Source organism: Halichoerus grypus, chromosome X, assembly GCF_964656455.1.
Source record: "Halichoerus grypus chromosome X, mHalGry1.hap1.1, whole genome shotgun sequence".
In the NCBI taxonomy this organism is placed as follows: domain Eukaryota; kingdom Metazoa; phylum Chordata; class Mammalia; order Carnivora; family Phocidae; genus Halichoerus; species Halichoerus grypus.
The window spans coordinates 67,916,983-67,943,860 of NC_135727.1; the positions used below are offsets into that span (position 1 = coordinate 67,916,983).

The 26,878-nt window shown below is 38.3% G+C and overlaps 1 protein-coding gene across 2 annotated transcripts; it reads left to right on the plus strand.

The window, feature by feature from the left end:
- The first annotated feature begins 1,007 nt into the window (after positions 1–1,007).
- Positions 1,008–26,878, plus strand: RLIM (ring finger protein, LIM domain interacting). Of its 2 annotated transcripts, XM_036071818.2 has the most exons (5): positions 1,008–1,238; positions 3,051–3,114; positions 17,348–17,540; positions 18,452–18,535; positions 19,832–26,878. In XM_036071818.2, the coding sequence occupies exons 3-5, from the start codon at positions 17,372–17,374 to the stop codon at positions 21,454–21,456; spliced, it is 1,878 nt and encodes a 625-aa protein (XP_035927711.2). In that variant the 5' UTR covers positions 1,008–1,238; positions 3,051–3,114; positions 17,348–17,371; the 3' UTR covers positions 21,457–26,878. The 2 variants fall into 2 exon arrangements, with proteins under 2 accessions (XP_035927711.2, XP_077920481.1); XM_078064355.1 differs by lacking the exon at positions 3,051–3,114 and having other exon boundaries at positions 1,009–1,238.

The following is a 26,878-nucleotide window of genomic DNA, read 5'->3' on the forward strand; positions in this document are numbered from 1 at the left end:
TAGCCTATATAAAGTTGTAGAGGTGGGAACAAGTTTGGTTTTGTTGGAAGAATAGTAAGAAAGCGTGTAGCTGGAGTGTTACCTGGAAACAGAGAAAACAGAAAAATGGAAAAAGAAACACGGAAACACCCTAAAAACTTGGGTAAGGTTGATTTTCTAAATTAACTGTGAAAACCGGAGTTGGACGCTGTGTGGCTGGTTCCCTAACTTCCTTCAGGCATTACCATCTAAGAAAGGCCTTCTGTAACGGTCCTTTTACAAATTCCAACGTTATCAGATTTTCCCACCCTTTTACAATCATCGCCCCTTTTCAAGTATTTCAGAAAATTACCATCTCAGAGAGGCCATCTCTGACCAGTCTTTAAAATCGCAATTCCCGTTTGCCCCCACCAGGCACTCTCCCACCCCACCCCCTTTCCTCTGCTTTTTCTCCCTAGTATTTATCACCAAATAGATACACATAGATATACAGTAATTATTGTCCCTTCCCCGAGTATGAGGAACCATGAGAAAATAGAATATAAAGAACCACGAGAACTGGGCTTTTGGTCCGTTTTAATTTCCGCTGTATTCTCAACATCTACAACAATGCTTGACATACAGTTGGCACTCAATAAATGTATGTTGAATATAAGGTAAGATGCTGTACAAACTAGTCTGACCTAATTGTGTGATCGATGTCAGGTTGGACTAATACCGCATTTCGCGCTCTCTGAGAAAGGCTTCAAGCAGTCAGATGGTGACATTCTTCAGTTTTCAAAAACTGGGAAAGCTCAGGTTCCCACAGTCCTCAGAACGCGAATTTCTCGCCACAATTCAAAATGGCGGAGGAGGGTGGGGCCTGTCACATGGTGGGCGTCACAGCAGCTCTCCTTTTCCAGACCGCGGCCCGCCTTGCCGCGTCGTCGGCTGCCCCCTTCTTCCTCCCGCCGAGCCTTTTCGAGGAATCGCCTGGGATTGGCTAATAGGCTGGGAGTGGGGCTGCGGAGCCGGGACGCGGCATCATCACTTCCTGTTGTGGGCAGTCGTTTCCTGTCGCTGCTTGGTAACAATGGGGAAGATAATGGCTGCCTGAGCAACGTCTCCGAGCAGGCGCTGGGCTAGAGGCGGGTCTCAACCAGCGACTCATCGGAGGCGGGCTTGAGAGCAGCGGCAGGGGAGGCGCGCAGGAGCCTCGGCGGCGGCGGCGGCGGCGGCGGCGGCCGAACCGACAGAGTCGGACCCGACACTAAAACCGAGTAAGTGAAACCTTGGGAAATCCTCTTGAGAAATGGATGGAGAGCGAGGGGAAGACAGCGGAGCCGCGGCTGCCGCGTCCTCTCAAAATGGCCTGAGTGTCGCGTCGTGGCGGACGCTCAGCACCGCCTCCGGACCCCAGGCGCTGATTGCTGCGGGGGGCTCCGTGGCGTAGTCGCCGCTGCCATTTTAGTTGGGTGTATAGTCACAGTCTCTTGAAGAAGGGGAAGGAGGTGGGTAGTACTTCCTCTCCGTGGCGGTGCGAGCTAAAGCCGGGGCCCTCCACAGCCTTAAGAATTTGGGGGAGGCGATTTTTGAGTGTTGGCCTCAGGCGTGAGAATCTTTGATCGTCTCAGGTTTTTCTCTTTGGTTCTCTGGAGGCTTCCCTCGCCTCCCCACCCCCCTTTGATATGGCGGGCTTGGGTTTGGGAAAAGGGGAAAAAAATCAGGCTGCTCTAAGTCAGATGCTGGGAACTCTTGGGCCTTTAGATTTCCCAGGATTTGCAAAACCCCATTTTGAGCCCTTCTGCTGGGCACTATCAATTAGGCGCCCCTGGGGCCACGATGACATCTTCCCTGAGGATCTGGGGCAACTGTGGTTTACTCCCTTACTCGAATAACCCTGGCATATCCTTTGCCAGCTATCACTGCAGGGATCCCCCGAAAAGGCAGGGAAAAGCCGTTGCGTGTTTGTTGTTTTTCCCTGGGTAAGGGTGGGAATTGGGCCAAATGATTTTCAACTTAATTTCGGTTCAATCCGCCAACAACCCAACCCCTCCCCCCTCAAAAAGAAAAGCCTAAGGGTCTCGGCTTCTGCGGGCGGTACCTGCCACGTACGCCATAGCTTTAGTAACTAGTATTAACCGGTTGGGCTTCTGCTTCCTGAATACTCAGTCCCTTTTTCCCTTATGCTGATTAATTTCAAGATGGAGGAGACAGCCACGTTCCTTCCCTAGACAGTTTCCCCATACTTAATTCCACAGGTTAGTCCGGGAATCTGAGGCCTAGCAATCTTGTTATTTAGGTCATTCTTTTCTTTTGGGGGCAAGAGGAAGCGTTTATATCAGGTTGTCATCCACCATTTGCAAGGTCCCACAATAATTTTTTGGTGCAAATGAAGAGCCCGCATTTCCTGAATCAGAATTAACCGCAGTCGCTTTGGATGATTGAAGGGAGGAAGAAATAAACGTACTACTAGTCGTTTCTACTACTAGAATCATTTATTTGATTCTTCGTGATTAAAGACAAAATTACTCATATCATCCTATCAGGTACATTATGTCCATCCTGGATGACTTGAGACCAGGCAGGCACAATTATCGCCCCCCAAAAATCAGTTTCTAGATTATAAAAATGAAGTACCCAGGAAGACCAATCCAAATACTTTTTTAAACTATGATTTTAGGAGACTGTTAAACTGAAAAATGTTTCATTCTTTAGCCTAAACGTCCTGATGATCGTTCATACTTTAGTTCCTGCCATACGCTACTATAATGTGCCAAATAAGTCCTTGAAAGTGACTATCAGAATCTGAAGATATTACTGGTCTGTTAAGGAAAGGCCTATTTTAAGCAAGCTTATATTAAAAGGTAGATTGGCTTTCAGCCTTTAAAGGAAATCTTATATCTAACACAAGATTCATGGTTTCCTCTGACCTCCATCTCCCCAAATATCCTAATAGTAATATTAAATTAGGTTGGGTTATGGGGTGTGTAACTTAAAATATATAGGATGTTTTTTTTAGGATGTGTCTATTTCATAGAAAATGTATATCTTATGAAAGAGGAAGAATAATGGATTCTTTTTTTTTCTAGAGCAGAGAGTGAAGAAAACTAAAATCCAGTTTATTGTATTACAATACTATGTCATAACAGTCAGGTAATTTATTTTTTGTTGCGTCTCCTGATGATTTTTGTGTAGAATGCATGTTTAAAAATATTGATTCTGTTTGCAGGCCCTGTAATTGGATGGGCTTATTTGATATATGTTTGTTGGTGTTGGGCATTCTTCATGATGAGAATGGGTATTTTTTATTGGAAATTCAAAGGGTAGTGTGTCTGAATAGCTGGAACTCCACTAGTGTTTTATTTGTGAGTTTTCCTCTTTTAAAATAATGTCTGAAGTTTACCAGCACCCGTATAGGACAGAAAGAACAAAATGGAAATTTGCTGCCTTAAATCATTGTTGGGGTGGGATGGGTCTAAATAAATAGCATTTAAATGTTCATTGCATAACTGAATGAAATATCAGTAGAATATCTTACAGGAATATAATCCTACATTATTTTGTGTGGTGGTCATTTTTTTTCCTTCAAGATCCAAAAAGTCATAATTGATACGTAATACTCTGATATTAACTCCTTTCATCATCATCATTGTTAAGGTAACCACCTAATTTATTGTCTTAGCCAGGATGCTTTTAAGAGCAAAAGAGACATTATTAATAATTATGCCTGGACAACAGGTGCAAACCTGGACTGCCCCAGGCACTGGGATGGAGTTAGTTAGGCTAAATTCATAACTAACTTGTATTGAATGCTTAATGTGCTTTGTCCTGTGCTTCACTTGCATGACTTTGTAATCCTCACAGCAAAGCCTCATGAGGATATTAACTATTTTACAGAGTTAACTGAGACTCAAAAGAGGTTAAGCAATTTGTCCTCAATTAAATAGCTAATAAGTGGTAGAGCCCCCATTTTAGCCCAGGTCTCTCTGATGCTGAAGTCACTAAACTTTTATGCCTCTAGACTTAATTGCTCTCTAATTAGATTGCAGATGGAAAGAAAATAAAGGTTGTAGTAAAAAAAAAATCTATAGGTTATGTCATATCAAAAACTTTTGTTCCCACTTAAATAGAGTCTGGTTTATGATGCAAGTGAGACTTTTTTAGTAATTACTCTCTTCCCTTTTTTATGGCATGGCTTCTGTTTCAGCTATTACTGCTTGTGATATAATTTGATACACCTAATTTAAAATCAGAAATGGTTTTAAGAAATAGCTTAGTGAAGTGATACCTAAAAATGTTAGGTTGGTTGGATATATTCTTTCAGGTTAGTGAACATCTTGTAAGGACTTAAATAATACAGTAGGTCAAATGGGACATCTGTATCTATGGAATTATAATGTGTATATTACTTTATACATAGCCCTAGTAGATTGCAAAATAGAGCAAATCACTCACCAGCCTCTTGTGTCTTGATTTACCATAGAGTGGGTAACAAATTAGAAAGTGAAAAGTCCTCTCTCAAATCCAGACCAACGAGGTGCTAGAATTTTGGGCCACTGCCTCGGACATGTTTTTCTTTTGTAAGTCTACTTCCTTATCATCTCTGTGTAACACAAAGATTTCCAAAACCTTATGGCCCATCGATTTCAAAAAGTATCAGTTTACATAATCCCTTGACATTTTGATAACCAGTGTAAGAAAGCAGTATTACTTCCGTGTCTATTTTTTCCTTCATTATTTTTTTCCCACCCTTGAATATGGAAATTTCCCAGATAATCAAACAGTTCATTTTTCCTGTCATCAATTGATATGTTCTTTAATATGAAAATCTTGGCAGTTTTAAATAATTCAGGAATATGTTTATGAACTTGTGGTTTTGTTTCTGAAGTATATAGTTGATCTTTTTGTTGTAGATTTTCTGAACCAAGACTTATAATTTCATTAGTCATAATAGTACCTACATACATGTGAGACAAATATCTATAGACAGTTTGTGGTGTGTATGTAGATTTGTGGACTTTGTGCAGTACTTTCACGACTACAGATTGGGCTATTACAACTTTTGCATGGTGATGAACATGATACTTTATGGGGGGGGAGATATTTGTGTTCAATGTGTTAAACTTTCTTTAGAATGAAAAATGGTCTCTTTCCTCTTACTCTCCACTTAACTGTAGGGGAAAAGAAGTTAACTCTTAATTACAATTTTCATTTTTTTTATTGACCAAAGTTCCTGTTAGTGTCAGTTAATCTAAGGTGACCATATTAATTTATCCAAGCAGGAACGCTTTTGAGAGTGAAAGAGGGCCGTATTAATAATTACTGTGGGATAACAGGTGTAGATTGCTACTCTTCTGGACAAACAGGGGACATATGGTCACTTTTGTCATCATTTCTGTGTAGGAACACTGGTTCAGGAAGCACAGTTGTCAGCATGTTTGGTTCTGTAACACAAAATTGTTTTCCTCAAATAACATAAGTCATTTGTGTAGATAATATTTTCTTTTTTGGTCAAGGGATTTTAATTTCAAAACTTTGCTTCACTTATTAAGAAGTTAATTTTTGATGGAAAGCTCATGTTCTTAAATTAAGATAGTGCCTTATCGATTAACACCAAAATTGCTGGTAATCAGAGATTTTACATTAATAACTTTTTTTATAAACACATGAACATTCTGGGTTTTTGAGTCATTTTTTGACTTCTTGGGAATAATGAGAAGGCACAATTGAGTTTGTGTGGATAAGACCAAATTCTAATACTAAATTAGAACAGCTCAATAATAAAAACATGAAATGGGTAATCGAAGATTAAATTTACTGTCTAAAAGTACTTGAGTGAATAGAAATGTCATCATAATGGTTTCCTTTTTTAACTACCTTGTTCCTGTGAACTGGCAGCATTTGGTTTGATCTCTGTCCTCTGATTTGTTGACGTTCTTATTAATAGTCTTTCTATTTAACTGTTTTTTAGAGGATTGTGATAGAACTGTTTGTGAGCTGCAAGTCAGTAGACTTCCTGCCAAGAGATTAGACACTTGAGGGACGTTTCTGAATCCTTTTTTTTCTGCTGTCCTTTTCAAGTGGTAATGATAGAAGAATATAAACGAGGCTAAAGTAACACTGCCATGCAATAATATTTTATAATTTTGTATTGCTGTGATAATATCAACAGTGGTAGAAGTCTTGGTAACATCCTCTGACAGGCCAGTATTGGAAATAATCAACAAATTGTGTGGATGGTGACAGGTATCATGCAGTAGGTAAAGGCAGTGAAACATCAACCCTGTCCTGTTTTTTAGAGAGGGATGCTTTATATTTGTTTTGAAAAAGGTAAGATAGTCAAAAAAGGGAGGTAGAAGTGCGTAAATGAAATGGTAGTGAGAAAAGCACAGCTTTTTAAGCTTGCATCCTAGTTATTCATGTTGTTTCTTTAGTTTTATTTTTATTACCGTAATGTGACCTGGGTTATATTTTATTCATAGTCACAGATTCATAGAACTGGGAGGTACCTTATGGATGGTTTTAATCCAGTGCCCTTAATATTGATGAAGATCCTGAGGCACAAGAGGTTAAGTGAATTGACCACATAGCTGGTTAATGTTACAGCCAAGACTAGAACCCAGTATCTCCTATTTTTTCCTTTTCACAGAACTAAATTCCATCCCTTTTACTGATAGGATTAAAAAAAAGCTATTTGGTTGTTAATCATCTTTTATTTGTCTGTTATAAATGCTATAAAATTTTAATTAAACATTTTATGTATGAAGAATTCTCAACACTTCTGGTGACTACATACATAATGGTACTTTATACCCTGACCTCAAATTCAGTGGTTCTTTGTGTTTGACTTTTCTAAAAACTGCATGAGATATTTTTCATTTTGGCAGTGGTATTACTGAACTATTTTCTTTATTGACAAGGATCACATGTCATTAGTTTTCATTTATTCTCTGAGGTTCTTCATGAAGCTCTGTTGCAAACGGAATGATGCTTGTTCTTTTTCAGTATGACACGTTTTTATCTTGATACTATGTTTTTTTTAAGTGGCATGTTCTGCTTTAGAACACTATTGAGTTTGGAGCTTATATGAACACAAAAGATGAAAATGCTCAAGATACTTTGGTAGTTAGTTGATAATTAGGTTACCTTGATTCCTTCCTCTCACTCTACCTTTTGTTATTAACAGATTATTTATTCTAGACTTAATAGATGTGGCTTATTTTTAAATTGATATTCACACAGACATTTGAATTTCAGAATTTAGTTTTGTAAAGTCTTTTGTTTAACAGTATATTTTGGTGCCATAAGTCTCCTTCATTGGGTACTGTGATGCGGTATGTCTATTGAATACAATATGTGTGTACTTAGCACCAGGTCTCCAGACCCATTTGTACTGAACAATATGGTTTTTTTTTAAGATTTTATTTATTTATTTGTCAGAGAGGAAGAGAGCACAAGCCCGGGAAGCAGCAGGCAGAGGGAGAAGCAGGCTTCCCGCTGAGCGAGGAGCCGGATGCGGGTCTTGATCCCAGGACCCTGAGATCGTAACCTGAGCTGAAGGCAGCCGCTTAACCGGCTGAGCCACCCAGGTGTCCCCTGAATGATATGTTTTAAGTGACTTTTCACCCTAATATAACAAAATTATATTTTTTAAAGTTTGGAGTATATGGCTGAGGAGAATTAATGAAATACTTTTAACAGTGGTCAGAAACATAGTAAGTTGCATAACTTATACAAATATATGATAATGACTAGAGAAGAAATGGAGATCACCAACAGTGCTTTCAAATTTTCAAGGTGAATAAAATCTGTTTTAAATTCCCTGATTACAGAATAAACCTCAGGTTTGGTTTTCTTGCTGGCTTGTCCTCCCGGAGGTGAATTTACCTGACACAGTCACACATTCATTGACCAAACGAGTAGTTTCTGAAATGACTGGGCAAAATTTCTAATTCGGCTGCTCGTTTCCAGGAATGGATTTGGATATATTGGCACACAGTACTCTGAAAGAAGGTTAATAAAATACGCTATTTTTTGTTTTTAAAACAAAAATACTAAAACTTGACTTATTTAAAAATAAATAAGTCCTGCTTGGTTCATACGGCTTATAAAAGGGGTTTTGTTGTTTTGGAAGTTTTCATACCCAGAGTGGACATGGTATAAAAAGCTTATAGTGAGGTTGAATACTTTAGACATGCCTGTTGGGATTGAAGGAATGTGTTTTAAAGTCTATAGTTCTGGGATATTATTGGGAGACAGTTGTTCATTTGTGAAAAGTTGATTAGATTTAGAATTAGGAGACCTGGATTTAATTACTGGCTCTTTCCACTTACTAGCCACATGGCCTTTGGTAAATCACTTTCTCTTTCTATACTTCTTTAGGTGCAAAATAGAGGTGATACTCCTCTACTTCCCGGGATTGTTGTGAGGATTAAATGAAATATAAGTGGAAGGGCTGTGTAAATACATGGTGGTGGGTATTGTTTATAACTAGGGAGAGACTTAAGTGATTTAACAATTATGTATTCTCTTAGATTGTTTTATTGGTAAGCTTTTCATAGAAATATTTAAGTTTAAAGTGGCTGATGCTAATCATATACTTAATCCAAAATTTCTGACTTATGCACATGAGTATTATACCTGAGAGTAAGATAACTGAGTAGATTGAAGATTCTCTTTTTTATGATGATAGAAGGAGCCCATGAGTGTGGGAGGATCCTTCTTTCCTTTTACTAGGTAAACTGGAAGTGTATTGTAGTGTCCACCATAGAGTAGACTCTAGAGACCCATTTTGGTAACATAATTCTTTATTAAAATTTGACACCAAAATGGAGAGAGCTCTATTTGATCATTTGAATTATGATGTCCTGGCATCTTTGGCATGCTTTAGCCATTAAAATGTTCATTTTTCACTCACCAGTGGTGATATTACATCTACCAGGGGCAGAACTTGTGATTTAAATTTACTGTATTTTTCATTTTGTGCCACTTCGGTAGTAAAGGGACTGCTTAAAATAAGACCAACTTCATGGGTGGGGGTCGAGAGGTTGGGGGGTTGTCTGTGTAAGATTATTTTACAAGGTGTTTGAGGGCATTGCTTACATTCAGGATTTCCTTTTTTTCTCCCCCAAAAGGTAATTACTTCTAGTCTAGGGGAACTCTGCAGGTGTTACAGCCATAACTCAACCCGTAAATGTCCTCAAAGGGTAAAGGTATCTTGTCAGTGCTGAAATCTTTTGACCCCCATTCCCAGCCTAGGGGAAATGCAGAGTAAGGCAGAAAGGAGGCAAATGTAGGGGAGCAAATCAGATTTTTTTCTCCCTGTCCCCTAATCAACTACAAAAAAAACCAAACTGCTTTAAAAAAAAAAGATTTTATTTATTTGACAGAGCGAGCGAGCAGGGGGAGCGGCAGGCAGGCAGAGGCAGAGGGAGAAGCAGGCTTCCCGTGAAGCAGGGAGCCCAATGTAGGGCTCGATCCCAGGATCCTGGGATCGTGACCTGAGCCGAAGGCAGACGCTTAACTGACTGAGCCACCCAGGCGTCCCAACAAACTGCTTTTTTAATGGAAACCTATACCTTAGCAAAAATATTGTGTGTTCTGTTTAATGAAGCCTTGCTGGTCTGGTTGCAGTTTTGAAATAAAAAAAGTGTGTTGCAGGGGTGTCACGTGGGGAAATTATTTTCCTTGATTTTCTCTGGTACATGTATGAGAGGGGGCAAGGATAGCAGGATGTGATTGTGGAAGTAATAGTGATTTGGACAATCCTGTGTTGCTTTGTGAGTGTGTCTCATTGTTAAAACATTGAATTTAAAGATAAAATTAAACGAGGATAAAAATTCTTCTTGCATGGAATCCACTAACCCCTCAGCTCACCGGGCAAGAGCTATTTAGGATCCAACAGTCCCTAAAATCACAGTGTCAGTAGGGTTTTGAATAGAGGTATAGTGTTTTAGCTCTACGTAGCATGTAGGAAATGATAGAAATTCTAAAAGGTCAAGAATGAATCTTGAAGACTGGTGAGCATAGGAAAGAATCATCTATTCCATGTGTATTTGTAGAGTATTCAACATTATTTTAGTTTTGGAAAACATAAAGAGGATGTAGAAGTCGTGGGTTTATAGAGTGTAAACAGTATATTGGGAACACCTTGAAATTCTTCCCATATGTGCGATTTCTCTACCTTACAATTTTTTTCAAATTGCAGTGTCCAGTGGGGTAGCCACTAAGCACATGTGGCTACCTGACACTTGAAATGTCACTGGTGTAACTGTGGAACTGAACTTTTAATTTTCTTTAATTTTAACTAAGTTAAATAAAAACTGAAGCAGTGTATATTTTCTCATTAAACACAACCTTGTTTTGATAGGACTACATTTTACTTTAACCGTTGAAAATTTAGTATCCAACTTGAGATGTGCCATGAATATAAAATACCACATTTCAAAGACTCACTATTTAAAAAGAAGAATGTAAAACATCTCTCTAATTTTTTTTATATTGATAACATGTTGAAATGATACTTTGGTTATGTTGGGTAAATAAGATTCATATTATTTCAAAAATATAAAAGACCACATAAGGCACAATGTGCCACTCTTAGTGGCATAAACACTGTGTGAAGAGATGAAAAAATTGCTAGCTGAGCTAGTAATAGCTTCTTAGGAGGTAAGATTTCATTGAACCTTAAAGGGTGAGTGAAATGGGGAGAGACTGAGAAAGGGCTGAGGGAACAGGGTTGGTAGAAGTGTGAAGGTAGTAAAGTACAAGGTGTGTTGGAGGGCAGGGATGGAACAACTTAAGTGGATTGGTCTTGTCAAAGTGTTACAACAAAATTGTGGTGCTGGAATATGTAGCTTCATAGGACCCTAGGCCCAGAATAGAAAACCAAGAGACTCCCATCCTTAATGACATTTTAGTCCAAAGGGTCTTTTGAAGTCAGTCTGTTCAAACTCCTGCCTAATAAGGAATCTTCGTTTAATATCCAGCCTGTGCTTGAATATTTCCAGAGAATGGGTAGTTTGCTTGCTTCAGGAGGCTGGTGGCATCTCCACTTTTGGACAATTTAATCGTTAGACCATTGGATTAAGAGAATTACCTGCTTCCATAGTTCTTCAACTAGTGGCCCTAGTTTGATTCTGTGGTTCTGCTTTCTTTCATGCTATAACTCTAAATATTTGATATTGGTAATCATGCCCAGTTTTAGTCTTGTCTTCAGGCTAGACATAACAAGGTAATTCAGCGTTTCCTTTATGGTGTTCCCTGGCTTATCATCTTGGTCACTCTAGAGCTGAACAACAGGTTGCAGTGGGTCTGTTACTACTTTTATTTGAGCACTGTGGTTTGTGAAAGCAATATGGGACTCTAGTTAGGTTCCTTAGCCAGGTCAAACGGGCTCTTTATTGAGCTTTTGTTAATTAAAAACCTTCAGGTCTTCATGTGAACTGCTTTTGTCACATGAGTAGGTTTTCCCCCTACTCTGTACTCTTAATGTGGGTTATTTTAGCTTGATAGTTCTTCATAAAGTGTTCAGGAAAGCACATTTACCATCGTTTTTGTTGATTTCAGCTCATCCTCACAATCCACTGAGAATTCAGAGTATTATTTGTCATATGCATACATCTTCATTACTAACTCCCAGCTTTGAATTGCTTAGATTTGGTTAGCATGTTTTTAACATGGCTCTTTTTTAAATGCTAAAGACAGGACTGTTTGCAGGTTAACATTGCTCTATAACCTTTGAGGGTGGTATTTGACAGCTGTGAATCTGTTAAACTGTATTGTCTTCAAGCTCTTTGCTACTCAGACTGTGATTCTAGGATCAGCAGCCCTTGGAGGCTTATTTTAAATGCAGGTTCTCAGGCCCCATCCCAAATCTTCTGAATCAGAATCTGCATTTTAACAAGATTTCCAGTTGATTCGTTTGTATGCTGAAGTTAGAGAAGCACTGATCTAACCTCCATTTCTCTGTGATGCTAAGGATGTAAAATCTCCTCACACTCTACAGAAATCAAGCCAGACTGGTCAGCAGTGTTTTCCTCACATGCCCCTATCGAAGAGGTTCTCAACCCTAACTGCACAATAGAAATACCTGTGGAATTTTTTAAAAATACTGCTGTCTGGCCAACCCCAGAGAAAGTTTTCCAGGTGATTCTAATGTGCAAGCCAAGGTTGAGAACCATCCCTAGGTCAAGCAAATGAGGTTAATTTGGCAGTGAACCCCATTTCTGGTGAACACATTTACTTCTACATGTTTGCAATATATCTGATAGTCTATTGCAGAATCCCCCCCCCCCAGGTTTATTGTCAGATTTTGCTGTGCTACAGTTTATAGACTTCACTTTATTTGAAGATTCGGTCATTTCTAAAAATTAGTCTTTTTAGCATCTCTCCTGTTGTCTGTGATTTCTCAAAGATTATCATTAGAAGTTTTGCAGTTTGGGGTCTTGATTCTCTCTTTGAGAAGTTTGTTTTTCCACCGTTTCCGGTTGGGAGGTGATTCTCCTCGTTGAATAAAATAGAAACAAAACAGAAGTTGAGTGCCTCTACTTTTCTTCTTCTGTTCATATACCTGTTTCCCCACCCACTCAACACAAGACCCCTTTCTTGTTTCAGATTGTTTTTCTTTTTTCTTCTTTCTTTTCCTTTATTATTATTATGTTTTTCAAAGCCATTTTTAAAATCTCCCATATTTTTGCAAGTTTCTGTTCCACATGGGCTTTAACCTCCCTGACACTGTTCTTAAGACTTTGTGCCGTTCTTAGAACAGTACTTGGTGTGTGTGTTTTCTATTATCTTTGGTTCATGTCCTTCAAATGTCAGAACTTACCAGACATTTTTGTCTTCTTTGAAGATTTATGTTTTGAAAGCCTTTCAACCCTATGGAGGTGTACTTTTTTATAAATTATTTTGGGGGCACCTGGGTGGCTCAGTTGGTTAAGTGTCTGACTCTTGATTTTGGCTCAGGTCGTGATCTCAGGGTAGTGAGACTGAGCCGTGCATCAGCCTGCTTAAGATTCTTTCTCTCCCTCTCCCCCCCCCCACAGATGCTCTCTCTCTCTAAAAAAATTATAAATTATTTTTAGAACTATTTACTGATCCTTCACAAGTGGACTTTGTCCTAACTTTCATGTTGTTAACTTTCAAAATATTAAGTACTTAAGAACATTAGTGAATGTTACTGGTGGTTTTATTTGGTTTGAAGAATTATGGCTGAAGTATCTTTTTCCTTTGAGCTTTTCTGTATCGTTTTAAGTTAGCTGCTTACTGTTCCCAATACCAAATTGTATTCCTTAGCTACATATGGAAAAATTTGGCTTCCTTCTGTTGTTGTTTTTTTTTTTCATTGCCTGGCCTATATAACTTTAAGCTGTTGATTTCCAATCTTCTTAAAGTTTCAAGTTATAAAAAACCAGACAGGTAGAGAAGCTTCTTTGTTTTGTTTTGTTTTTTTCATTATCTGAAAGAGGGTTTGTTTTTATTTTTCCCTTTAGAATTGAATTATGAACATCCAGATACTTTATGTGTTTTGTGTGGGATTAAATCTTAGTATACCAATATAGATTACTTCTTCCACAAATCAGATTTTCATATTTTCATGGACTTAACTTTAATTTTTTCAGTGTGAACTTAAGGGCAACTTGGGGTTGGAAGGAAAAGAACTAGAGGCTGAAAGTTTTTGTTTGGAGTCTTGTTTTAGATTGCTTACTACTGTTGTTGATCATTGGAGTGGTTAATTGAGAGTAATAGAAAAGCCAGGTAGTAATTTGTTCTTTTGCTGATCAGAAAGCAAAATTGAGCATATTACGTAGTTATTTAGATATAAAGAGAAGCCCAAATTTCTACAAAGTTTTTCTTGATAAAACTCAAAATGTTATAATAATAATGGATTGGTGTTTTTGTAATATAGGTCGAATAACGAGAAGAATGGCATTCTCTTTTGGAGGGATGACATTTTGCTTAATCGGGCTAAAGATATTCCTCATCAAAGTTATTTGCAGATGTTCCTCTAGTGTTACTGACTTGAGATGAGATTTTCCATATTTCATTTTTGATAATGTCTTTTCACACATACAGGTACCAGAAAACTTGGAGATATTGCAGGTTTAATTCGAGACTAACGTAATAAAGCAAATACTGCAACAAAACAAGTCAGATGAGTTTTTTGGTTTCCCAGTGCATATAAAAGTTACGTTGACACTGTACTGTAGTCTGTTAAGTGTGCAATAGCATTATGCCTAAGAAACAACACATAGCTTAATTTAAAAATGCCTTATTGTAAAAAGTGCTAACCATCGTCTGAGCTTTCAGCGAGTTGTAATCTTTGCTGGTAGAGATTCTTGGCACAACATTGGCTGCAGCTTCAGCATCAGCACTTGCTGCTTCACCTTGCACTTTTGTGTTACGGAGATGACTTCTTTCCTTAAACCTCATGAAGCAGCCTTCAAACTTTTCTTGTGCAGCCTCCTTACCTCTCTCAGCCTTCATAGAATTGAAGAGAGTTAAACGGCGTTGCTCTGCATTAGGCTTTGGCTTACGGGAATGGTGGAGCTGGCTTGATGTTATATCCAGACGACTAAAACTGTCTCCATATCAGCAATAAGGCTGCTGAACTTTCTTATCATTCATGTATTCACTGGAGTGAATTTTAATTTTAATTTCCTTCAAGAACTTTTCCTTTGCATCCGCAGTTGGGCTGTTTGGCCCAAGAGGCCTAGCTTTTGGTTTACCGTGGCTTTTGACATGGCTTCTGACATGGCTTCCTCACTAAGCTTAATCATTTCTAGCTTTTGATTTAAAGTGAGAGAGATGTGTGACTTTTCCTTTCATTTGTACACTTAGAGGCCATTGTAGGTTTATTAATTGGCCTAATTTCAAGATTGTGTCTCAGGGGATAGGGAAGCCCAAGAAAAGGGGGAGGGGGGAACAGGTGGTCAGTGGAGCAGTCAAAACACACACATTTATCCGTTAAGTTTGCCGGCCTGTATGGGTGTGGTGCACAGCACCCCAAAACAATTCCAACATCAAAGATCCCTGATCACAGATCACCTTAACAAATACAATAACGATGAAAAGTTTCAAATATTGCAAGAATTACCAAAATGTGAGGCAGAGATAGGAAGTGAGCTAATGCTGCTAGAAAAATAGCACCAGCAGACTTGCTCCACACAGGGTTGTCACAGACCTTTCAATTCATTAAAAAACACAGTATCTGGGGTGCCTGGGTGGCTCAGTCGTTAGGCGTCTGCCTTCGACTCAGGTCATGGTCCCAGGGTCCTGGGATCGAGCCTCGCATCGGGCTCCCTGCTCAGCGGGGAGCCTGCTTCTCCCTCTCCCACTCCCCCTGCTTGTGTTCCCTCTCTCGCTATGTCTCTGTCAAATGGGTAAATAAAATCTAAAAAAAAAAACAGTATCTGCGAAACGCAACAAAACATGGTATGCCTATATTGCTGTCTAATCAATCCACAGGCATAAATTAATGAAGCATATTTATCCCTTAGAGAAGGCATTTATAGAATTCATTTGATATTTACCTTTTAGCATATCATTACACAGCAGAGTTACCACTTTGAATTGAAGGTTAGGTGGAAGCTCCTTAGATGGACAGTTGAATGGATTTTGAAATAAGGAAATTTTCTTTACTTGCAGTGAGGTCCAAAAAATGCTTCTGGAACTGTGATTTGTCCTTAGAAAATAAATCTGCTACAAATTTGCATGGGAACGGAGCTCTCGTTTCTTTGGTAGCGTAAGAAGTGCGTGAAGCAGCTTGCCTGACACTGTGATTCCAGTGTTAGTTGTTGCTGAAATGATTTTCCTGTAGTGTAAGTTTTGCGTGTAGGTGCTGTTAACAAATAGTAGGGCAAGTTAGGATATTCAGCTTCTTTTTCTGACAAAAATTCAGAGAACTGGTGATGGTTAAGTCCACAATAATGTTCACCATTAACACTACTGGTTCAGCAATATGATAGATTCAAATAGTTTCTACAGACTACCTGCTGATGAATAATATAAGGAATTACCCATAGACTTTAGACACTTTACATTTTCAGAGGCTTCAGAAATTTGTCCAACTTGTCTTTTGCTGCTCTACACATATATGTAGCACCATTTCAGTTGTAGCACATCTTAGCAGATTCCACTTCAAACTCTGCTTAGTGTTTTCTCACCTTTTTTGAAATATCACCTGTAGTTGCTCCATGCAGACTATTCATAGAGGCTACCTCTGTAGTTACTTCAAACTTCTTGAGTAATCAACACTTGACTCCATGAATAAACAACTGGATAATAATCAGTTACATTTGTCGACTCATCAAGGCCCAAGAAAAACCACTCAAAATCATTTGCTGTCTCTTTTTTCAATTGATTATGACATATCCCAATATCCTCGAATTTTTGAGCAGCTCTTCTCACCAAAAAGCTAATAATCTTAAACAACTTTCTCTGGACCCATTTCTTGAGCTTCTGCAATCAAGCACAGTTTAATTAACTCACCATCAATAATACAGCTTTTCTTGCTTAGCCAACAAATAAGCCACCTGGAAACTTACTGTGGTTGAAGCCTTGTTTTTTATTCTTGTGAGAAAATATTTGGTGATGAGATATTTTGTTTTAAATTTTCCAGTTTTTCAGACTTTAGTTTTATCTGTGAATTGGGAACATGGTGATGAATGCTTGGTCTGATAGTATGAACGTGTATTTTCTTTTAGCACGGTTAAGTTGTGCCGTTGCATAGTAAGTCTCAGTCTTTTCCATCTCACAACAAAATAATCCATACCCTACTCTGCCTTTGAGGGTGACATTCAGAGTGCACTTTGACTTCATTTGACATGAGAACACACTGGTCATTTCTTAAAATGTCACGGTATGGTGATCTGCATGGCACTTGACACGCGGTCTGGTTACATTACTGCGATTCATAAGGCCTAGATTGTCCCCAGTGCAAAGCAGCGAGCGGGCCCCATTCGGTCTCTCACGTCTACTTGGCCCAGCCACAGGCAATATGTAAGTGAAGGTCTACGACTGTATTCCTGTAAAAGTTGGTGAACACTGAAATTTGAATTTCACGTACTTTTCATACATCACAGAATATCATCTCCCTTTTGTAAACACAATCTTTAAAAAGTGTAAAAATCATTCTTCGCTCTCAAGGAAAAAAAGAGGCACCAGGGCTGATTTTGGCCCATCGGCCATAGTTTGCTAATTCCTGACCTACTTTTTTCCTGATATAACAGGGCCTTTTCAGGAGTTTTCTTTTATGAAATTTTATTCACATGAGGTCTTAAAATTCACTTCTTGACCTGCATTCTGGATTTTCACATAATTAAAACTGTTCTACAGAACACATGCTAACTTTGGTTTTCAAGATTGATCTCCTTTCTCCTTGTAGATAATTTTCCACTTGTTCATCAAGATGGAAAGCTCAGATTCTAACGATAAAGGAAGTGGTGATCAGTCTGCAGCACAGCGCAGAAGTCAGATGGACCGATTGGATCGGGAAGAAGCTTTCTATCAATTTGTAAATAACCTGAGTGAAGAAGATTATAGACTTATGAGGGATAACAATTTGCTAGGCACCCCAGGTATGCGATGTGTAAAGATTTATATATGTAAATTGCTGGTCTTTTTTTTTTTTAAACTTGTTTTAAAAATCTGTTTCTTCAGCTGTCATGAAGTGTCATTTTAATACAAGGGGTACAGAATGACATTTATTGCTGTACTTAATTGCCTGGTTCTGTTCACTCCTATTTGGAATTATCCTATATCACATCTTCTAGTTATGATTTATATTATGAATTTAGAGCGAGCTGAATTGAAAAAGTGGAACTGAATAAATTTTTGTTTTTAGTTAGCTTTATTTAATTTACTAGAGATAAATCTAAGTGTGGAAGAGCTAATGAGAGAACGTTAGTCCCTAGGACGGACTTTTTTTTTTTTTTTTGTCATCTTTGATTCCTAGATTATGTTCCAGTTGTAGTCCTCCAAAGCTGTCCTTGGGTAAAATTGTCAGTTCAGAACTTTGTGCTTGGTTATTCTCTTTTGCCCATTTATGTCCCATTTGATCCTAATTAAAATTCATTATCTCTGGTCCTCCTCATTTCTATTTAATTCTAACCTTTGCGTTATTTAAATTTTAAAAGGTAAGGTGTTAGTTAGCATGACTCTTCGAAGAGGGAGTGCATTTTGAGCCAGCAGTACCAGACTTGAATCAGAACTCCCCAGTTGGTATTCTGGCCCTGCCAGTTATTAATACAGCAGTCTCTCACTTAGTCTCAGTTTCCTTGTTTTAAAATGCAGATAATATCTACCTCGCAGAGTTACAGTTCGAAAGAATGAGAAATCGTATGCAAAAGCATTTAGTACACTGGAAAGAAACTTGCATCAGTTGTAATGTCATGCCCCCAAAGAAGTGAATTTTACCCAGGTTCCTACTCTTTGGTTTTCATCTCCGTTTTTATTTGTAATTTGGCACATATTTCTAAACTATTTTCAGGTGAAAGTACTGAGGAAGAGTTGCTGAGAAGACTACAACAAATTAAAGAGGGCCCACCACCACAAAATTCAGATGAAAACAGAGGTATATTTTGCTTTGGGGGGTGGGTAGAGGATGAAATAGATAAGGAAGTCCAGGAAAGGTCAGCCAGAGATTATCCAGAAACAGTGCTAAGGAACTGTTAACAGAAAGAGAACTGGCATTTTCTTGGTATTTGGTGAGAATGTCAACATGTTGTTTTTCTGCTTCACCTTTGGGTTTGTATTAATTGAGACATAGTGAGAAATGGCCTATTTAAATGTGCTGTTTTTTTTTTTCCTTGAGTTTGCACCTCCGTTGAAATTTCCTCCCACCTGCTGAATTATTTCTTCCTTATAAACCTGTGCATTCTCCACCAGCAGAAAGAAAGGCTGTGTTCTCTAACCTGGTGGCCCTCAATGGGTTATATCCCCACCCCACCCCCGCCCATGGGACATCGGCAATGTCTGGAGACATTTTTGGTTGTTGTCACAGCTGGGGGTTTGCTACTAGTATCTAGTGGGTGGAGGCCAGGGATGCTGCCAAACATCCTAACATCCTGAAATTCATAACAGCACAGCCCCCACAACAAAGAATTATCTGGCTCAAAATGGAAATAGTGCCACTGTTGAGAAACCCTGCTTTTAATTTTAAGTAGGATTGTAGGGAATTTGACTGTCTAACATAAGAGGCTATATAATAACAGTTTGGTTCTTGAGCATGCCGTTATATGTACCATGCTAGGTTCAGACTATTCATTTTTGGTCTGGACTCCTAATTTCATGTTAATTTAAAATCTTGGTAATATGAAGAAGTATTGAAATACTTCTGAATCAGTAAACCCTGTTTATATTTTTGCAATGGCTACCACAGTCTTGTATTTTAAAAGTCCGGTATTATCAAAGGCACTTAAGTCAAGATCCTAGAGGAAATGTTGTAGACTAATGAAAATGTGACAAAAATGCGATTTGAACAAAAATACTAGCCCTCTACCCTAACTGGCATTTACCTTGTTTGATGAATGTTTTGACAGAGGCCTGAAAAAATGTCTTCTGACAGTCCACAGTGGTATCCTAGGCTCTGTATATGATGCAGTTCTGAAAATAGACTTCCTCCAGATTCCCTTTAAAAAAAACTTCCTCTCAATTTCCCTGGGATTAACTTGCTCTTTCAAAATGGAATTGAAACATTCCTGCCTTTACTTGCAAATCTATGCAGTATAGTTCACAAAAATCTGTAAATGTGAAATCTGTTCAGAATCTTTGTTCTTTTTTTCTAACACAGTTTCAGAGCACTATTACATGATTGTCCTAATTTTAGTAGTTCCTTTTTCTCCCTCTCCCCTCCCTTTTTTAAAAACAGGTGGAGACTCTTCAGATGATGTGTCTAATGGTGACTCTATAATAGACTGGCTTAACTCTGTCAGACAAACTGGAAATACAACAAGAAGTGGGCAAAGAGGAAACCAATCTTGGAGAGCAGTGAGCCGGACTAATCCAAACAGTGGTGATTTCAGATTCAGTTTAGAGATCAATGTTAACCGTAATAATGGGAGCCAAAATCCAGAGAATGAAAATGAGCCATCTGCAAGACGTTCTGGTGGAGAAAATACAGACAACAACAGCCAAAGGCAAGTGGAAAATCCACGATCTGAATCAACATCTGCAAGGCCATCCAGATCAGAACGAAATTCAACTGAAGCATTAACGGGAGAAGTCGCACCTACCAGAGGTCAGAGAAGGGCAAGAAGCAGGAGCCCAGACCATCGGAGAACCCGAGCGAGAGCTGAAAGAAGTAGGTCACCTCTGCATCCGATGAGTGAAATTCCACGAAGATCTCATCATAGTATCTCATCTCAGACTTTCGAGCATCCTTTAGTAAATGAGACCGAGGGAAGTTCTAGAACCCGGCACCATGTGACATTGAGACAGCAAATAAGTGGACCCGATTTGCTGAGTAGAGGTCTTTTTGCAGCTTCTGGAACAAGAAATGCCTCACAAGGAGCAGGTTCTTCAGACACAACCAGCAGTGGTGAATCTACAGGATCAGGACAGAGACCTCCGACCATAGTCCTTGATCTTCAAGTAAGAAGAGTTCGTCCTGGAGAATACCGGCAGAGAGATAGCATAGCTAGCAGAACTCGGTCGAGGTCTCAGACGCCAAACAATACTGTCACTTATGAAAGTGAACGAGGAGGTTTTAGGCGTACATTTTCACGTTCCGAACGGGCAGGTGTGAGAACCTATGTCAGTACCATCAGAATTCCGATTCGTAGAATCTTAAATACTGGTTTAAGTGAGACTACATCTGTTGCAATTCAGACCATGTTAAGGCAGATAATGACAGGTTTTGGTGAGTTAAGCTACTTCATGTACAGTGATAGTGATTCCGAGCCTAGTGGCTCAGTCTCGAGTCGAAATGTGGAAAGGGCAGAGTCACGGAATGGAAGAGGGGGTTCTGGTGGTGGTAGCAGTTCTGGTTCCAGTTCGAGTTCCAGTTCGAGTTCCAGTTCGAGTTCCAGTTCTAGTTCCAGTTCCAGTCCTAGTTCCAGTTCCAGTGGTGAAAGTTCAGAGACTAGCTCAGAGGTGTTTGAAGGCAGTAATGAAGGAAGCTCATCATCAGGCTCATCAGGTGCCAGACGAGAGGGTCGACACAGGGCCCCGGTAACCTTTGATGAAAGTGGCTCTTTGCCCTTCCTTAGTCTGGCTCAGTTTTTCCTCTTAAATGAGGATGATGATGACCAACCTAGAGGACTCACCAAAGAACAGATTGACAACTTGGCCATGAGAAGTTTTGGTGAAAACGATGCATTAAAAACCTGTAGTGTTTGCATTACAGAATATACAGAAGGCAACAAACTTCGTAAACTACCTTGTTCCCATGAGTACCATGTCCACTGCATCGATCGCTGGCTATCTGAGAATTCTACTTGTCCTATTTGTCGCAGAGCAGTCTTAGCTTCTGGTAACAGAGAAAGCGTTGTGTAATTAAGTTCTGAACTCTCAGCTATGTAGCTGGTATAGTGATGGGCAAACAGGAATCACTTGCTTTATGCCCACTTTTTGAGTGGTGCTTAAATGTAAAGTAGCAACCTGAATTGAGTCATTGCTTTCTGAGTGAATCATTGTCCTTTTTCCAATTTCTGTTCCAGAATAAAAGGAAATATTTAAAAAGCAATGTTTTAGGACATAAAAATCTGATTTCAGTGCCAGTAATTGATATTACTGATGATTTGTCATATACGCTTATCAGTTTCTCCTTTGTTATCTTAAAAGATTTGCCTTAGCAATGGCTCTTTATCCGTTTCACGTTGATCTTTAACGTTTCCCACGCCATAGGAGAGAAGGGCAAAGGAAATTCCCAGTTTAGACTAAGTTACAGTACATGTTTCATAAGTGATTGCTTAAAGCTCTACCATTCCCAGTTCTTAGTTGGCACAAATTCAGCTACATGCTGAATATCATTTGTTCACCTTTCAGATGAGGTGATATTGGACGTCAGTGTAAATAACACTAAGGTTAGGATCTTCTAAGTGTATAACTGTCTCCTAAGCCCATCACTGTGGCACACTGTAGAGTGAGCTTATAGTTTAATTGAGATATTTATCTTGTGGAAATATTAAAAAAGCCTATGCTTGTGTAAGTGAAAAAAATCACATTCATTTGTTTAAAAATGTAAAGCTATTTTGTAGAGGCTCAGTACTTTTCCAATGCACTGTTGTATTAATGCATTAAAAATTGTAAAGTACCATGCTTAGAAATGAAAAAAACTGCTTTTTGTGAGCCAACATAGTAAAAAAAACACACCAAACAAAGTACAAAGCTGCTTTTGTAAGTGTGTAGATGTCAAGAGCAGAACATATCTAGTATTTAATGTATGTGAACAGCTACTGTGACATGCAAAGGAAAGGACAGAGTGCAGAATTGAACTGCATTGAAGATACCAATGGAAACTTGGTACTTTAACTTGGATTTAGGCAGGAAACGAAAGACGGGAGGAGTAAAGAAAACTGCTCTGAAGAATTTCAAATTTTTATGAAGACAGTAATCATACAGACGGGAACTGGTTTCATGTGGTGAGGTCCTTGACACAGTATTCTGCTTGAGCTGATGAAGTAGATTAACAAATTTGGTAGAGTTTTGGTTAAAAACAGACAAACCACTACCACGTAGCGCAAGTTACATCGATGTTTTCACAAGTCTGCTCCTCAGAAAAGGAAAAAAAGAAGGTGGAGGAAAGAGACTATAAACCACTTTTAGCATAAGAATTGAAGTTGGTACAGATGTGTGTACTAATAGGAAAGTCTCAAATTTGCGTTATTTTCTAGATTTGTCATTTAAGGTACCAGTGCACACTTGTTAATATTTCATTACCATCTAACACAGACCTAACATCGCGCATTTAAAGGCCAATTGAGGAACTAAGGGATGTTTATCCTTTGTTGAAAGTGAATTGTGTTGGGTCATTTGAGATTCAAATTTTAATGGTGCTGCCCATATTTGAAGATGAGGCTGCTGACTCACAATCTATGGGACACGCATTTTGTGTTGTTTCCTTAGTAATGAGATTAGGTTTGTGAAGAACCCCAGTACTCTTGCCGAATTTCTCTTCTGAGGCCAGTTGGGGTTAGGATTAGTCTGACTGTGGAGGACTTGTTTGTTTATCTGGGAGAAGATAGTGTGCCCAAAGAGGAATTGAACACATCCTTGGTCTTTAAAGTGAAAACTACCCATGCATAGTCAGATACTCTACAAAATAAACAGGTCTGCTTCAGAAATTATCTGGCTACCTTAACTGTTATCAACTTAGCTGTAAAGGTTATTTCAAAGCTCATCCTTTCATATTTTCCTCTGGCTTTCACTCCTACCTAAGTATCAAGGAAATTAACTTGTAAATATGGTAGTTGTTTACTAAGGATATGTACTGCTCTTGCAAGGAAATAATGTCCAAACAAAGCTTCACTTATTTTTTTTAATATAAGCAGATTTCACTGTTTATGGCGCTTATGTAATACATTTTATCTTTTTAAAAAAAAATTGTCCATGTAAAAGTCAGGATTCCTTTATATTTGTGAGCCTCCTTGTCTCCTTTCCTAAGGGTGTAATCTACGATTTTCAGATCTGCAGGGTAGTCCTGATTGGCTTAAAACCCATTTTCCTCTTGGTATAAAACGTCCCATTATAAGGGTGTTCATTTTAAATAGTTTAAAAACGACTGCAGCACATTCTAAGCATAAAACAAAGTTATTGACAACAGGTACCTCCCTAACCTCCCAAGATGTATTACTCATTTGTGAAGTATTAAAGTAAGAGGTAACTCATGCCGAATGCTGGTTATGAATGTAGATATTGAAGCTATTCATAAACACTGGAAATAGAATTTTAAGTTTTTAGCCTTCAGTAGAATGCACATATTGGACATGTGCATGTGGACACCTTTTTCAATAGCACTCATTTCCATTGGATTGTGTAGAATGGATACAAATACTTTAGTGGAATTTGCTACTTAATTTTTTTTTTTTTTTTTTTTTTTTACAAAGTCCATGACTATACTTATTAGTGTTGTGGACATTGAAGACAAAGTCATTCGTAGGTGTCAGATGTACAATGGAGAGCAAGAGTCTTTTTTTTCCCACCAGCATCCGAAACACCTATTCTCTTGAGGGAGCATTTTCTTGCAAAAGACTTTACATTTCATTTTGTATCTTTGCACTTTTTTCTTTATTACAGAAAGGTTCTGTCTTGAAGACCTAGTTTGAACTTCATGCAGTAATAGGAACAAGAAAAAACAATGTTGGGAAATTACATTGTTCGAAGCATAGGGAAAAATACTAAAAACTGAGTTTCCTTGAGTATTTCAGATATTTTTAAAAATTCACTTACTGGTATGAAGCATTTGAGGTGTTACGTTGTTTAACTCCAAGCAGCTGACAAGGTTGAGATTTATTAATACTAAACAAAATTGAGCAAGTTAGGTTTAAAGTGTGCAGACTTTATCTATAGCAACACTAGAAGATGAGCCATGTTGTTAATTTGGAATATTTGCTCTAAAAAGAACACATTAGTTATACCTCAGTGGTGGTAATGGTTAATGGAGGTGGGGGTTGAGAGAAGTGTTCACATTAGTGTTGGAAGTATAGGAAATTATCAATTGTACAGGTAACAAAGTTTAGTACCAGGATTTTATATGTGTGGTGTGTGTGCACATGCACACACATATGCACATCTAATCTCTATAAAAACATGATCGTTGAGTTTATCCAAACTTTAAGATTAGGAAACTGCTTAGCTATAAGTGTTACCTCAAGTAATTTCCCCCTCCTTGGGAAAACATGTCCTTTCTGTGCCAAGTGTTCTCTCCTGGTGTCAGTGTCTCAGACTGTATTTATGAAGGGTTTTCACTTAATATGCTTTTTTTTGTTTAACCACCTGCTTCCCAAATGTCCGTGACTTGAACTGGGTCAAGCATCAGTCATGACTTTCAGTCAGTTCCCAAAATACCCATGTGATAGGGAGGTGAATATTGTAGAATGCCTCTTAAAAGGCCATTTTTACCCCTTGCTAGAATACAGTGGCACCTTGTGGTGGTTGTTGATACTTTTCTTTTAAAAACGGAGGATATTCCCCTCCACCCCTTTTTATTCTCCTTTGTTCTTTTGTGAACACAAAATATAAGTGATCTGCCTTGAGTTTTTCAAGTTTTACCTTACTGGCTTCCCTGTCAAATGTATTATCAATATTAAGTACATAGAAGCCATGTTTGCAGGGCACTTTTATTCTTCTTATGAGACTGTGCTGATTGCTACTTTCTAAAGTATTCTGTACCTTAGTGATGCAAGAGATTGATAAGGCACATGTGAAAGTGTCAGGCTTTTTTTTTTTCCCTTAAGTATAGTATAATTCTTCAGTATGTTTACTATTCAATAACAGTGTTGTAATTCATGGAGTTAACTAGTAAATTGTATGCTTTTGAAAAACATTTGAAAATGTAAATCAACAAAAAAAAATATGCTTCATTTGGAAAGTTAAAAGTACAAGGTCCGAGGAACGAATATTTCACTTATTTTGAAATTGGATTTTTAGTAAGCAACTAAGAAACAACTATGAGTTAAGTACTTGCCCTTTAGAAGTTTTAACATTTTGAAATTGAGTTCTTAACTGGAGCATTTCTAAAATACTATAATATTCCCAACAGGTGAGTGATCTCACATGATTTAATAACTCCACTTTGTATTTAAAATACAGCACAGAATAGAGCTGTTACTGAAGTGTTGGAACTCTCAAGGGATAACAGTTTGTATCAGTTTTTAGGATTATTTTCATGTCTCTGTAGGTGTTTTCATTCGATTTTGAAGGAAATGAACACTCTCCAACACTCTCAAATACAATTACAGTGAGATACTTGGTTTTGATTAGGATTTGTTTACTAAAGACCCACAAGCTGCTTTATAGTCACCTGGATTGAATGATAACCTTAAATACATGCAATGGAAGTGAACCCCACCATACCACTGTGCCTCGTTATTTCAGGGTTCCTCTCAGTTCCTCATCTTGCAGATTTATTCCACTACCAAGGTATGGTTGAACCAGCTGCCCAGCCTTAACTCTATTTAGTGCCCCTCTGCTAACGTTCTTTTAACTGATTGATTTGTATGTGTTTTAACTGTCCGATGTTTGGATTTTACCTCTTGTTAGCTCCATTTGTCCCTGGTGCTGCTTTTAAAGATATAGGGCCATGTGATCAGGTATCAAGTTGAATAGGTACGCAGTTGGCCTGGTTATGTATCTGTGCCTGTTTTATCTTCTCCCAGGAAGAGCTGCTTTGGTATAGATGTTTACTTGGATTCATATATAAAGAACTGGGCAGCAATCTTAGGAAGCTTTCTGAAGCCAAAAGAACCTGAAGGGATTTGGAGGGGGGATAGTAACAAAAGCTGCCTTTATGTCTTTGAACATGAAGCACATAAATGTATGTTCTGTAAAGACTAAAGTGATTGTTATACCAGGGCTTCCTGACCTCTGGGAGAGACTTTCAAAAAAGCAGAAAGGAGCACAAAGTGAAGTGAATTTGGTCGGCTTGCTTTATCTGGTTTCTCATTTTCTTTCAATTTAAATCTGAACATAACACCCTTCTCCAATATCTATCCAGAAGACTCCTGGTTGGGAAGCCCTGTATTAAATTTTGAGAATGTACCCAGTTTCCTTTTTTTTTTTTTTTTTTTTTTGTACAGTGCTTTATACCTGCTAAAAATTAACTTGTTTAATGCAAAACAAGACCTTGAAAGGTCAGTCATATTAAAGCTGGTTTGATTATTAATAGTTATCTTTTAGGAAGAAGCTTTTTCCCTATGTAAGATGTCATACTGCAGATTTAAAATATAGACTATCAATAAAATGCATGAAGTGATCA